This window comes from Ruditapes philippinarum, unplaced genomic scaffold, assembly GCF_026571515.1.
Source record: "Ruditapes philippinarum isolate M1 unplaced genomic scaffold, ASM2657151v2 ctg426_1_1_1_1, whole genome shotgun sequence".
NCBI classification, from domain to species: domain Eukaryota; kingdom Metazoa; phylum Mollusca; class Bivalvia; order Venerida; family Veneridae; genus Ruditapes; species Ruditapes philippinarum.
The window spans coordinates 179,641-195,846 of NW_026858313.1; the positions used below are offsets into that span (position 1 = coordinate 179,641).

The 16,206-nt window shown below is 34.0% G+C and overlaps 1 protein-coding gene across 2 annotated transcripts in view; it reads right to left on the reverse strand.

Annotated features, from left to right (window-relative positions):
* Positions 1–16,206, reverse strand: part of LOC132752760 (high-affinity choline transporter 1-like) — a 37,843-nt gene that overhangs the window by 16,371 nt on the left and 5,266 nt on the right. For both annotated transcript variants that reach the window (XM_060743144.1, XM_060743145.1), the window contains exon 2: positions 1,753–1,957. In XM_060743144.1, coding sequence (XP_060599127.1) covers positions 1,753–1,927 — 175 coding nt within the window. In that variant the 5' untranslated portion in view covers positions 1,928–1,957. The remainder of the gene's footprint in view (positions 1–1,752; positions 1,958–16,206) is intronic.

Sequence of the window (16,206 nt, forward strand, 5' to 3'; positions counted from 1 at the left end):
AAAATAGAGCCTTTGTGACATAAAACCAAGCCTTGTACAATCTGCCCTTTACCTAAAGAGGATAAATCCTCTAAGCCACAAAAGATCAGTCTGTGTGACTTAAAGCCAAGCATTATCAAATCTTCCAACATCCTAAGGGGAATAAATCCTCTAGCACAGTGGGTTTGTAGTTTGTACAACTTAAGGCAAAAACTCAAGCTTCATTCAGTCAATGTACCCCCTATACCACAGGATGGACAATTTTATTTTATGAAATTTTTAAATAAGATACTTTTAGAAACTTCAAATTAGATATTTTTCAATATCACACCATCATATTTCAGAGCAAGGCTGAAAGTCAACCCAAGTAATATTTCTGAAAAGATAAAATTGGCATCATGGTAATGCTACATTACAACATCGGCTCTTTTTTCTTCCCTAAACTCAATATACATTTACCATGTGATCTTTCTATAAAAAAACCTCTCAAGGAAAATGCAAGTATATCATGGACAAATATCCTACAATTTTCTTGTCAATATGTTCTCCACTATAAGATATAACATTCAACTTCAGACAAAATCAATAAACAAAATCTACAATTTATCTTCATTAAATTATCTTGGTAATTTCAAAATATTAAATGTCTTATGCATGTATTCTCTAGCAAAAATTTTCTTATAAAGAGAAAATATAAAAAATAATGATAAGACATGCCAAATTTTATAAAATAAATAAGAAGAAAAAAATGTATCAACAAACAAATGAGCCGCGTCACGACAAAACCATCATAATGGGTTTGCGACCAGCATGGATCCAGACCAGTCTGTGCATCCTCGCAGTCTGATCAGGATCCATGCTGTTCCCTTACCAACCCTATTACAAATAGAGAAACTGATAGCGAACAGCATGGATCCTGATCAAACTGCGTGGATGCGCAGGCTGGTCTGGATCTATGCTGGTCGCAAACCCACTATGTTGGTTTTGTCAAGACACGGCTCAAATATATTACTCTGAGATTCGGATTATCAGTTTTACATTATTTTAGTGAAACTCATGCAAAAATTAGTGAAATCAGCAAAATTTGGACAAATGAACCCTCTGGAAAACTAGCAAAATGTCAACTCCCTTCTGGAGTATGCTTAATACTCCTTGTGGAAATTTTGTGACTGCCTTTTGGCATGAATGAATAATATATACATGTACATATAAGCAGAAATTAAAACAATTATGGACTATAACACTCTCCAGGTCTAACATTTTTCACCATGACCTTTATTAAGAATAAAGAATATTTGTTTAGGCCTTAAAAAGTTAAAAATTATTTAAAGGTTGCAGTAAGAAAATTAATATTGACTTGCAAACTATCCACACATTAGCATGTATGCCACCAGTACTTTAAGACTTCCTGTCTACTTGTTAACTTCAGACCAGAAACCATGCAAAAACCATACTACAGAGAACTTTTAAAGTGAAATGGAAACAATTTTTAGTGTAAGTTTTGAAAAATTTTACTGTGAAAACACTCAAATATTTTAGTGTATGTTTCCTGAAATTTTAATGTGAAAGGGAAATGTATTGCAAGGACCATGTTTTGAGAAATTTTAATGTGAAAGGGAAATGTATTGCAAGATCCATGTTTTGAGAAATTCAAATGTTGAAGGAAATGTATCCCTCATTTTTAAATTAACAAATTCAGTTCTCTTAGACCATTTTTACCTTCTAATCATATTATCATTTAATTTAAGCTACAAGGAAGCTAATAACCAGTACCTGTCATAGTAAACACGCCAACCAGTAGACCTATATTACGTCCCGCTAACATCACATTTTCTGAGTTTGCATCCGTGCCCGTCTGCTTCGCCTTCCTTCCCGCCCATAGTCCTACTAATAAGATGAGCAGATAGAATACTATGATAGCAATAAGTCCAGCAATGTGAACAGCCATGGTGACCTTTTGATGTTAAATCTGAAATTCCTGAAAATATAGAAAAAACAAAGTTTTATTTAGGGATGTTTTTTCAAATTTTGAATTGTACCATCACCTTTATTCAAATGTTAAGATATTTTGTAAGACAATATGGTCATTTCGATTAAACAGTAAAAATTATTGTAAACATTTATGAATGAAAATGGAAACGAATCCACTTAAACGTGTAACCGTGGGGGCCTTAATGCTTACCAGCATGATTTTCACCAATATATGACAGCAATATATGACATGAACTATTTTCAATTTTGATTTCTGCTTATGCTGGTATTATGATTGGCAGAATTCCTTACAACATACATCATCCTCTTATAGGTTTAACTAAACTTAATCTGCAAACTACACACGGGCTTCATTGTATCACTTCACAATCCTTTGTTTCTTCAATAAAAATACCTTTTTTTTTTGGCTGGGTTTTTTAAAGTTGCATCAACAGTATACAGGTCATATGGCAATTACCCAGCTTGACTGGTGGAGGAAGACCTCAGGTGCCACTCTTAGCATTATTTCAGGTACAGGGGGCACCTGAGTAGAAGTACCGACATTCCGTTAGCTAGCTGGATAGCTTCCCCACATGAATGAATCCAAAGTCCTTATCAGGATTCAAACCTGCAGAGGTGAAGGGCAAATGGTTTGAAGTCAACCACCTTAAACACTCAACCATAGATGCCCCTATGAAAATATCTTTGTTTAAACAAAAATTCAAACATTTGTAGTGTACCATTTCCACACTGTTTCAATAACAACCCAGACCTTAGTTGAATGGTTTTTTGAATATCCCATTAATTCATCTGACCTTAATGATATTTTTTGGTGCTTCTTATAAAAATAACTTTTTTTACAAAAGTTGTAACAGAAATAAGACTATACACATATATCTAAAATGATATATTATCAAAAATATAGCTATCTATTCAAGATTGACATTCAAAACATAATGCAAAGTCATTTTCCCAAAAAGATCTTAGATAAATTTTGAAGTTCAATAAAAGTCACCAAAGATCTTGCATGAAAATTCAATCATAAAATCTATGTGCGACCTTCCTTTTCTAATTATATTTAAATGCCAATAGAACCCCATGCGTCCATATTTATTAATTAGCAATTGACGCAACTTTTCCTTTGAAGCTTTTTTTATCCATCTTTTCTAACCAGCTGAACTTATGCATAAAGCACTTGAGAAAGACAGAGGTCTGTTAATTTCACCGTTTTAAATCAATCTGTACAAACGTCTCGTATTAAATTCTTGTAAAATCAATCGCATTGTACCAATTAAGCCGAAATATCCTGTCAGACAAATATCATTACAGTACGAGAGTATTAGATATGGTGTTACAGAGCATGTTCCATACCGTCACTCATTAGGGATTATAAAGATGTCATTTTTATACAGTTTTCTCGCTTAACGAGATCAATCATGGTCGTGATTAGGCATCTCTTACGATGGCTATTGATTTACGCACCCTATGTCTACATATATATACACTTCATACGCTGCATATAATGTATATCCAGAAAACTAAACTCAACAATCAGATGTTAAAGTCACTTTAAATTTAACATAACAATAATAAGTACATAATTATAAAGAAAACTCTTCAATCACCTGTAAAAGTCACTTAAAATGTAACAAAATAACAAGTCATGGCAATTCTACTATGAGTAATCAGTCATGACAATTCTACATTAACCAGTCATGACAATTCTACATTAACCAGTCATGACAATTCTACATTAACCAGGCATGACATTATTCTACATTAACCAGTCATGACAATTCTACATTAACCAGCTATGACATTATTCTACATTAACCAGTCATGACAATTCTACAATCACCAGTCATGGCAATTCTACAGTAACCAGTCATGGCAATTCTATAGTAAGCAGTCATGGCAATTCTACAATAACAAGTAATGACAGTTCTACAATAACCAGTCATGACAATTCTACATTAACCAGGCATGACATTATTCTACATTAACCAGGCATGACATTATTCTACATTAACCATTCATGACAATTCTACATTAACCAGCTATGACATTATTCTACATTAACCAGTCATGACAATTCTACAATCATCAGTCATGGCAATTCTACAGTAACCAGTCATTGCAATTCTATAGTAAGCAGTCATGGCAATTCTACAGTAACAAGTAATGACAGTTCTACAATAACCAGTCATGACAATTCTACAGTAACCTGAGTCATGGCATTTCTACAGTAACAAGTCATGGCAATTCTTCAGCAACCAGTCATGGCAATTTAAAACTAGAGGATGCTTTTGTAAAAAAGCGCATGTCTCCCCCACTGCTGAGAATAACTGTGAATGGAAACAGGAATGGAAATGGAGATAAGATAATGTAAATACCCGGTAGTCACTTCAATGAAGGCTGTCTATGGATGGTTTCTATTGTTAAGGTTGTATGAGAAGATGCTTCCTAAACTGTTTGTTTTTAACCAGGTATTCAATTTTGAAAATCCTGGTTATTCAATCAGCGTATGGCAGGCGGGCGTCAAACGAAATTGCACTTGATGGTCATATCATATATAGTTTCACAAATGAAATTAAATGAAATTGTGTCTGCTCCATAATTCTTCAAACCTTTAAAGGATTTTGATGATACTTGAAACAAATGTTCATATTGTCAGATTTTTTTACACTATTGAAAGACAACTCAAATTACAATGTATGTAAAATCATGATAACTGTAGTGTGTTGGGATGACTCCACTCGTTTTCACAATGAAGCCTCTCTGGTAGATACTTGAAACAAAAATTCACCACATCCAGAGAACGTGTAGAGTACATGTTTCGTATGGCTGGTTCCAAGGTCAAGGTCTACTTGACACTTGAATGTCATATCATATATAGTTTCACAAACGAAATTAAAGGAAATTGTGTCTGCTCCATAACTCTTCAACCCTTTGAAGGATTTTGATGATACTTGAAACAAACGTTCATATTGTCAGATTTTTTACACTATTGAAAGACAACTCAAATTTCAATGTATGTCAAATCATGATAACTGTAGTGTGTTGGGATGACTCCACTCGTTTTCACAATCAAGCCTCTCTGGTAGATATGGTCAATAAGTGTGTTGTGTGCTGTAGTAGCCTTGTTTATTATTTGTTTAAAGCGATGTCCGGAAATGAGAATTTGACCAACGGTCACTGTGACCTTGACCTTTGACCTACTGACCCCAAAAACAATAGGGATCATCTGCTCTATAAGACCAATCATCCTATGAAGTTTGAGGGCTGTAGGTCAAAAGGAACTCTAGTTATCATCCGGAAACGAGAAATTGACCAACGGTCACTGTGACCTTGACCTTTGAACTACTGACCCCAAAAACAATAGGGATCATCTGCTCAATAAGACCAATCATCCTATGAAGTTTGAGGTCTGTAGGTCTAAAGGAACTCTAGTTATCATCCGGAAACGAGAAATTGACCAACGGTCAGTGTGACCTTGACCTTTGACCTACTGACCCCAAAAACAATAGGGATCATCAGCTCTATAAGACCAATCATCCTATGAAGTTTGAGGGCTGTAGGTCAAAAGGAACTCTAGTTATCGTCCGGAAACGAAGAATGGACGGACGGACTGACGGACTGCTGGACGGACGGACTGACGGACGGGGCAAAAACAATATGTCTCCCCCCGAGGTGGGGGAGACATAATTAAACAGTCATGGCAATGCTACAGTAAACCAGTCATGGCAATTCTACAATAACCAGTCATGATAATTCTACAGTAACCTGAGTCATGGCAATTCTACAGTAACCAGTCATGGCAATTCTTCAGCAACCAGTCATGGCAATTTTACATTAACCAGTCATGGCAATGCTACAGTAACCAGTCATGGCAATTCTACAGTAACCAGTCACGACAATGCTACAGTGTCCAGTCATTTTGATGGTTGCTTTGGCTTTACAAAGATTTCTCCTTCAGTATTAAAACAAATTTTTCTGGATAAGAATTCATGAGTTAAATAAATAAAAATGGGTCAAAGACAGAAAAAGCATTTAGGTTGCATATATATACCAAATATCATGATGCTGTGGTGTTACGAAAAAAATTTACAACTGACCATTAATATCGAAAATTTAACTAAGTCGGTAAAAAGGATGTGGATGCACAACAGACATTAAATCAAATCCCACAGTATGGGACCACATGTCAATGCTTTATGCCAAATATCAAGAGGCTATGATAAGTAGTTGCTGAGAAAACTGTTACGAAAATTTCCTACCATTGACCATTAATGTCGAAAATTTAACTAAGACTATAAACAGGAAGCGGATGAGCGACAGACCTGATACTGAAATTTAATCCCATGGTATGGGACCACAAAAGTCATGTCAATGCTGCACGCCAAATATCAAGAGGCTGTGATTAGTAGTTGCTGAGAAAACTGTTTCGAAAATTTCCTACCATTGACCATTAATGTCGAAAATTTAACTAAGTCGATAAACAGAAAGTGGATGAGTGGCAGACCTGAAACCAAATCCCACCGTATGGGACCATGTGTTGATGCTGTATGCCAAATATCAAGAGGCTGTGATAAGTAGTTGCTGAGAAAACTGTTACGAAAGTTTTCCCCCTGCCTGCCCGCTGCCAGACATTCACCATACTTATAATAACCTGGTTAATGCACCAGTGCAACCCGGCCAAAAACCAAAGTAAATTGGATCAATCTTTATTGATTGACTATCTAATGGAAATAATCTTAGACTGTTCAAAGGGCTAAAATTAGTTACAGATTTTCCTTACATGAGGACAGTCAATACATAACATTATGTAGACCAGCTAAAAAATTTTATTTTTTTCATCACTATATGATAATAGCTTTAGTTAATATACACATTGAATATTTTCGTCAAAAATGAAAATGTGCTGCTTTAAAGCTTTCCTTAAAACTTAAAAACAATGGCAAAATCATAGCAACATCATCGATTGTTACAAAAGAACAACTGAGAAATAATATTTTTTTGTTTTGTTCATCAAGGAGAAATGACAGGCCAATCTCTGAAATGCCATAAATATGAACACTTTGCAAATATTTCTTCTTCTTTGTTCATATCTTACAGTTTCAGTTGTCGAGAAAGGAATAATTTCATACATATTTAGGATTGACTGCAGTAACTTGTATGAGATAAAGAAAGACTTAGAACAGTCTTGCAGTCAACCCTCGATATTATTATATTTAAGGATTTAGTAATAGCATCACTGTAATATGTCCTGTTCTAAGAGAGAATTCAGACTTGTGCTGAAAATATGAACATAAACAGGATGTAATGCCCATTATAAATATCACACAATTTAATTATTAAACAGGATTTGTCAAAATGACACAATTACACCCCACACCACCTGCCTGGCCCTGCCTGCACCAGATGGCAAAGAGATGGTATTTAAACTTTTGGATTTTCAAATCCTTGTTAAAGGCCGCACCTTGCAGAGACAGTCAGCTTAAATCACAGTCCTGCAATTATTTCACTGAATTGACCCCTCAGAGGACAGACAAAAGATAAACACTTGGTCCATTTCTCTTGCCCTTCCCCAGGGTTGGGTGTGGTAACAATGGACTGGTGCCCAGTAAATAAGCAATGGGGTGAATAAATTATAATGTTGTTCCAGTTCATTTGAGAATCTTAGAACTTACACATCTTATTATTACAATCATTTTGCACAATAATTAGAGCTATCAAAATGTAAAACAGCACGCTAAACTATTCTCCATGCTTGACAGTAACAAAAGGGGCATAACTCAGTTAAAAGGTAAGTCAGAGTTATGGGACCAGTGTGCTTACCATATTAGATAATCAGAGAGAACAAGTGTATAAAGTTTCAACTCATTTCTTTCAGTAGTAATGGAGATACCAACTTAAACATAGAATCTTTGATATCAACTTGAACACAGAAACTTTGATACCAACTTGAACACAGAAACTTTGATACCAACTTGAACACAGAAACTTTTAGTACCAACTCGCAGACTTCCCGAAATACGTCGGTCCGACGGACATGTCCGATAAATTTTGATCAGGTCCGACAATTTTTTATTCCGGATCGGTCCGACTGTCCGGCTTTTATCCAAGCCGCATGTATACAAAATGGCGTCGCTAAAGGTGCCAAACCTAGGAAAAAACGAAAATCTACGTCAGAAGAGTGCGCAGAACAGCAATAAAAGGATGAAAAGAATAGACCTGAGACAAAATTTAATGAAAAATGGAAGCAGAACCACGAATCATTGGTGTATGACAGGGAGGAGATGAAAATGCGCTGTACGGATTGTGCCGATTGTTACGGCGAAAAAATAAAAAACAAAAAGTGTCTTAGAAATACAAACACAAGTTTTTCTTTGATTTTGATCAATTTTATTTGGTCCGACAGATTTTGTTTCGGTCCGGCAGATTTTCATGGTTTGTCAGACCAAATGTCTGACAGTTTTTTTCAACTTTCGGGAAGTCTGAACTCGAGATACCAACAAAAACTTGACCATGGACCTAACATAAATACAATAGCCATCCCTTTTCATCAAATCATTAAGCTAAAGATAAAGTACTATCATATACACCTATAAAATCCTTTGCAAATAATGTGTAAAAGTGCCTTTAAAACACAAGTCACGATTAACTGATGAATTTATAAAACAACAACATTTAAATAAAGTGAACAACGAAAAACTGTTGACAACACTTAAATTTGTTTCTAAAAATAGACACACATAATTAAAGCAATTAATATGACACTCATGGCAGCAATTCTAAACCAATCAAATATTAGTCACATGATCCATTGTAATAGAGTACATTTGAATTAACTATAGTTTCATTATCACTTGTAAGTACAATGTACACAATTTCTAAGAATACTCATGACATGAATTAATATGCTGTACTCATATTTTATTTGTTAATTTCTTAGAAAATACTTTTCTAATTCTTTGAATCCCTCTGCTTTGTCTGTATGTCTTTAATAATTATACTTTTATACTTTTGAGAGCCTGACTCCGACTCTATACTGTAGATAGGCATTACTGAGCTCTTCACAGCTAGCAGTTGGATTTTGCTCAGTAATTGTTCAAAACCTTAATGGGGTCTGATGGTTGACAGTCTGATTGGGCTCAGAGTATTATCATTGCTGGCAATTGGACTGAGCTGACTGCACAGCTGGCAGTTGGATTTTGCTCAGTACTGTTGACAAACTAAATGGGACTGATGGTTGTTGGACTTAATCCAGCTGACAGCCTAATAACTGGGCTCAATACAGTTGACCCATCAAACAACAACTTTGTTTTTAAATTTTGATAATTGACTGCCCCGAATGAAAGCAGGATATGTCCATTTAAGAGAACATTTAATCTGGATATGGGTTATTCAGTATTAGGATAATTGCTTCTTTCTTTACAATGGGACATTTAGTACATTAGGCTAAATGCAGAGATTTTAGAACAACAATATTTCATTATGATTCCGGTATTTACATCAAAGTTTCTCATAAAATACTTATAAAAGGCATGTTTGTATTGAAATCATTCTGTATCAGACATTTTATAACCAACTGTCTACTGTAAAAATGATTCAAGCAAAATATTGCAATAAGTATAATACGTACAAACCCCTTCAGACGAAATATCTTAAATCATAACGAAAAGCCTTATGTGATATGGTTTTAAATCAAATGAAATATTGTAAGAGATATTACTTTCTGGAAATCACATTTTATGTACGATTGTTACTTTCATATTCTTGGTGGCAACTTCTTTATCAACAACAAATCATATTTTGATTAGACACTCTGTTCCGTTTGCAACATTTACAATAGCAGATAGCATTCCTATCTCCGTAATTGATTTCTTAGAAGTGAGTCGAAAAATTGAGTGTTTATTGATTAGCTATACCAAAAGATCAGACAAACAACACTTGCAAAAAAACTATCTCTTTAACTGGCCAATCTACCAGCTATATTAATAGAGAGGAATTTTATTAGATTTATACACAAAAAAAGGACAAAATTAATAGATAGATCAATAATATGTATCTTACAAGAAATTCTAAGGAATAGGACGGCCTAGTCCTGCAGAAACATTACTGCCGCCTGAACTCCTGAAATTACTTGGTTTCATAGGTCAATTATTTCCAAATTGAATCTTCTGTTGCAGAAATAATTCTAAATTTGTTGTGGCAAAGTGTATTAGAAGGTCATTTTCTCACAAAGAAAGTTTCTTTTTTTTTGGGCAAAAGTGAGCATTCAATGAGTATCATTGTCGGGTGCCCTTGTCCTAGAATCAACACGGTTACAGTGTATGTCACAAAGTCTCAATAAATGGTTGTTAATAAGTGAAAACAGTTGGATATCTTTAAACATCAAAGTAAATCTAATGTTATTTGCCAAATTTCTTCAACATAGAACGCTTTGATTATTCGAAAATATAATGCATCAAACTAGCACTGTAAATCATGACCACCCTCGGATATTTCAAAATAATGCTTTAAATATATTCACAAAATTTAATAAGAGAATTTATTAAAAATGCAGGCAAGAACAATAAACAATGCATGTAAGCATTCAATTTCTTTGATTTTCTTATCTTTTCTTAGGGGTGCATGAGGCAGAGATTAATTTCAAATAGCTTAAACTCCTGTATAGTCAATATTGTGTAACTCAACATTAGTTTGTTGTTTTTTTTAGTAAAATTAAAACAAATTAACTTTAGGGAAAATGTCAAAAGTACAGACTGAATATCAAACAGTGATCAGACCTTGGTCTGCCTTGGTCACATGGGTAGAATATCTACCAAAGGTTGAACAACACTAACAAAAACTAGCTATTAAAATTGAAATTAAAATGCTTTCCAGAGTTTTGTTTCTACTATTTGTACAGAAAGTATTTCCAGTTTAAAATTAATATTATTTTATTTGTGCTTCTAAAGTGCCCCGTCTTAACCCTTTAAAGTGGAAAATTTATATCAATGTACTTTTAAATTTGTTATCAAAATGCATACATGACTTATTATGGGTAATAAATTAAACAAAACATCTAAAATAGAACCTACTTAAAAACACACCTCTCATGGATTATTTGCTTTAAACCTAATACTAAAACATTCACTGCATTAATTATTCATGGAATGAAAACAAAATATTTCTAAATATAAGAAATATAAGAATGTCCCTACTATACACAACATAATCATATTTACTGAGATCAAACATGGTAATTGATTGAATCATGAAAGAAGAGACAAATTAATTCAATTTCATGAGCATGAAAGATCACGAAAGCTGATTTAGAAATAGTTTGATGTACAAGAAATCACAATGTTAAAGGGACTCCACTGAGGTTTTTTTTGACAAATGACAGGACTGGAAGTATGTTTCTGAGATTTGTGTACCAGTTGATGTAGGTCTGATTGGGCTCTATTATACTGCTGACAGCCTAACCAGACTCTATTATATTGCTGACAGACTAATTGGGCTCTATTATACTGCTGACAGACTAACCAGACTCCATAATATTGCTGACAGCCTAATTGGGCTCTATAAAAATGCTGACAGCCTGACTCCAGCACTCTATTATACTCCTGACAGCCTGACTGGACTCTATTTTACTGCTGACAGCCTGGCTGGAATCTATTATACTGCTGACAGCCTGACTGGACTCTATTATATGCTGACGGCCTGACTAGGCTCAATCATATTGCTGACAGCCTGATTGGGCTCTATTATACTGCTGACAGCCTAACCAGACTCTATTACATTGCTGACAGACTAATTGGGCTCTATAAAAATGCTGACAGCTTGACTCCAGGACTATTATATTGCTGAAAGCCTGACTGGACTCTATTATACTGCCGACAGCCTGTCTGGACTCTATTATACTGCAAACATCCTGACAGGGCTATTTTATATGCTGCCAGCCTGACTGGACTCTATTATATTGCTGACAGATTGATTGGGCTCTATAATACTGCTGACCACCTAACCAGACTCTATTATATTATTGATAGCCTGATTGGGCTCTATAAAAATGCTGACAGCCTGATTGCTCAATCATATAATTGTCAGCCTCAGAATGGGCTCTATTGTATTGCTGACATTTGGACTGAGTTCTGGACTGTGAGCTGGCAGTTGGATTTTGCTCAGTACTGTTGACAAACTAAATGGGGTCTGATGGTTGTTGGACTTAATCCAGCTGACAGCCTAATATGTAAGTTTCTGAGATTTGTGTACCAGTTCAGCTGTAAGTCTGGACCAATAACTTGTGTTTCAAATTTTCAGGTCATTCCTTCACCCCGTTATTCCAGAATAATAATTTTGAATTGTGCAACATATGAAAAGCATTGCAATGCTTTACACATAAATGCAAGTAAGAATGGCACAAAAAATGATTTATATCTATTTGTTATCCTTTGTAGGGTTTTCCATTTTAAGTGCTTCACTTAATAATTTGTAAAATTTTAAAATTTTATGTTTTACTCTGGCCTTAAATGGACCTCAGTGGAGTTCCTTTAATATATATTTCAGGTATTTTTGAAGTGTTATAAAATATTGTGTTTTTATACCTCAATATTTTTTTTTAATCTTATTAATCCCATGGATTCTATTCACTGTTATTCCCTACAAAACCATTATATTTTTATGCCTAGCTTTATAAAGTACTGGATGCAAACTTTGAACGATCAAACTTATTAATTTAAAAGTACCTTAACTGAAAGATTGTGGTTTGTAAATTTCTGTGAAATCAAGTGGTGCATTGCTTTATACATTTTTAGTCATCTGAATACCTGGGATCAGAGTACTTTAAAAACTTTCTTTCAGAAAATATCTTATTTCCATGAGAAAATAAACGTTTTCTATCACAGATTTTCTGTCTGAGAATTATAATTTTTATATCCAAGTCTATTAATTTGTTTCCAACTATTGCCATTGTGTCACTTCAACAAATGACTTTCTCAAAAATCAGAAAATAATTTTCCACTTGATTTTATAGACAATTAAATCAGTCGCATTGCCTTAATGAACGGACATATCAGGAATCAGGAAATGTTAAATCAGGAATCAGGAAATGTTAATGGACTGAGAACAAGTCAAGGCACGTGAAATTTGTCTGCCTTTGCCTGGCATTTTAGTTTGTTACAGGAAGACGCATTTGCATCACAGAAAGATCCTGCTGAGGCTGGGATTCCAACTTGTGACCACCTGCTTAAACCTTTACCTCATATATGCGCAAAACAATGCTCTTTCAAACCCCCCCCCCCCCACTTCTTTATTAGTGAAAAAAATGTCCTGTTAGGGCCCCAAACACATGTTTTCGTTTGAGAAATGTTGATAAAAAAATGTGACCACTTTTTCAGCGCGGCCCCCCAACCGAAAGATACATCAGGGGGTTGCCAGAAGGGGGATGTGCCCTCTTCTGTTTAAGAAGTTTGAAGGGAGGCGGATAATCCCCCTCATTGCCAGGGAAATTTTGGACTTGTGAGAGGCTAAAAATGACCCCAGATCGTTCATAAGGTAACGTGTAACCAACGCTGAAAAGCATTAAATGACTCTATCTCAATCCATTGAGAAGTTGCAGCACTCTGAAATCAATTTTGATCGAAAAAATCTACGCAAAATAGTGATTTTTGGCAATTTTGAGATGTCCCCTCATTTCCATGGTAACAGGAAATTTAAGCCTGAGCATGTTGTTACAAAGGCAATGGTCCAGTCAACATTTGTACCAAGTTTGTTAGTATTGAACATTTTTTTATATTTTTTAAGCAATTTGAATTTGAACGGGAAGATTTTTTCAATAAAAACACCCTTTTTTCACAAAATGCTTATGAAGTAATGGGTTAAGAGCCAAAGTAATAACCCTTTAGACCACTTAGACAAAGAGGTAATTTAAGGCTGTACCTAAAAGTAATGAAGCTAGGTATGCACTCAAGCATAACTTAATATATTAACCAGTCCCAACTAAACATTTGAACAATTTGACAATTTTAAGAATCTATTCCATTGGCAATGTTATCTGGAACTCAGCAAATTAGGGTTTTTCCCCCATCTAATCCAGTGCTATCCCAGAGCAAATAGCAAATGTATTTTTTCCCCATTTGATCCCAGGGTACAACTTATTATAGCTTCACTATGCAGGTAACCATTAACTATTCTATGGGTGATACAAAAGTTACAATGTCTTGTGCTTATTTAAAATTGTTATATGGACTTTGAAAAATATTTGTGGTGGTGCGCAAACTCTAACATAAGTGGTTACGCTGATGCTTGGGCAGACTTTGACATTAAAACCTCTCAAACAAACAATGGAAAGTTCTAAATTTAAAACATAATAATTAAGTTAATTTCTCATATTTAGTCAGCACTGTCATGGTAAATGATTGGACAAACCATCACAAGTGTAATAGATCAAAGTTTAATACATTTTCTAACAGGATGTATTCTGAAATGATATGACAGGTTTTCCATTTATCACACATCAATGATCAAAAGATTCTGTCATAATCAAAGTCAGGTTGCTGTTAGTGGCAATTTCTCACTTCATGTTCTTGTTGTTATTTTTTTCCTCCATGATTATTTTACCTTTTTGATATAAATGTTCATGCAATGCTTATTATTTTTAGAACGAGAATCATTTCATTTCCTGTTCAGACTAAAAAAAAACATACACATCTGTATAATTATATGTTACTGTGAGGCCTTGAGGTTGTACATTTAACCCTTGCCATGCTAAATATCTTAAAAGGACTTAGTCCATCTTTCAGTCTTGATAAGACCATTTGTTATGTTTCGGGAATTTTTTTTTAAATAGGAAACAGTGCATACAAGGATTAGACGGCATGGCTGTCCCATTTGACCTTGGTCTGCACTGGTCCAATTGGTAGAATCAGTGCCCAGTAGCAGACTAAATGTTAAATTACAATATTTACTGTCATTTAATGTTATTTAATATTATCTAGCTTTCACATATTATTCTTACACAATTTGGGATATTTTATATATATTATTAAATTATAGTAAACAAAATAATTCATGAACAGCCTGAAATAAAAAAGCTGGTATAATTTACTCCCTGAATATATTAAATTTTATTATGAGATGTTTTTTAAATGCTAATGTATGATTGGTCAATAAGGTCATTAAATCATGTCATTTTACATGACATAAACTTGGCATCAGCATAATAAAAGCTGAAATTCGATACATTTTTATACTCCCTTGATTGCTTTTATTGGCGACGCCGGTGAGCGGCGTCGTCTATTATGGAACGCTTTTTATTTTTGCCTATGGAAGGAGCTAGTTATTATTAGCAGTTAATTTCATGTTGTGTAAATTAGTTTTATTTTGATTTCGTAAAAATCAAGTAAAACAAATGTGTTGTTATATTTGTATTTAATAAACTTTATGTAAAAAGCATGTGCATTGTGATATTATTTTCACGAAATGCGGGTTAAGTTTAACAGCTTGTCCCTTAGTTTTAATGACAATACTAAAAACCCGGGATTTCGAATATCGCCCACGCCCCCCATTGTGGTCTAGATTGAGGCCGTATCATTTATATACATTTTTTCAAAAATTTTCCTACAAGAAGAAAGTTCAACCTGCAATTTGAGTATAAGGATAGGTAATTGAAAACTGTTTGTAAACGATTATCCTTATTGATTTTATCCTTATTACATTTATCTGTTGCGGCAGGAATGGTTTGTTTTACAAAAGTGTACCAGTATGGGGATGTTGAAAGCTATCCGTTTTCGAATTTACGGCGACACAGGGCCATTTTTTTTTATGAATATTTTCCATTTTTTTGCAGGGTTTGATAAAATTGAACCTGCAACTTTATTTTTGCTTTTTTATCGTTTTTTTTGGGGTTTCAGTTTTTTTTATTTTAAGGGAAGTAATTGTTTACTAAATTTTTTTGTTTTTTTTCTGTCTATTTGGATTACTTATAATATTTTTTTGGTTGTATATAATTCCCATTGTAAGGTATCAAAGCATGTTAATGTTAATTTTCGTTTTTCAATTTTTTTAATAAAACTGGGAATTTTAAGTTATTGCATGTCATGTATATCTTAGACGTAGAAATTTGATATGTTGAGATTTATAATTTTTCTGCATTTAAAGAGATCAGATTCATTATTTTTTAAAGGTGAACTTTCATTTAACTTATAAATGAAAAACATTATTGATTGAAAATGCCCTTAAACTTGGATGCAAGCAATTAATTAAAAA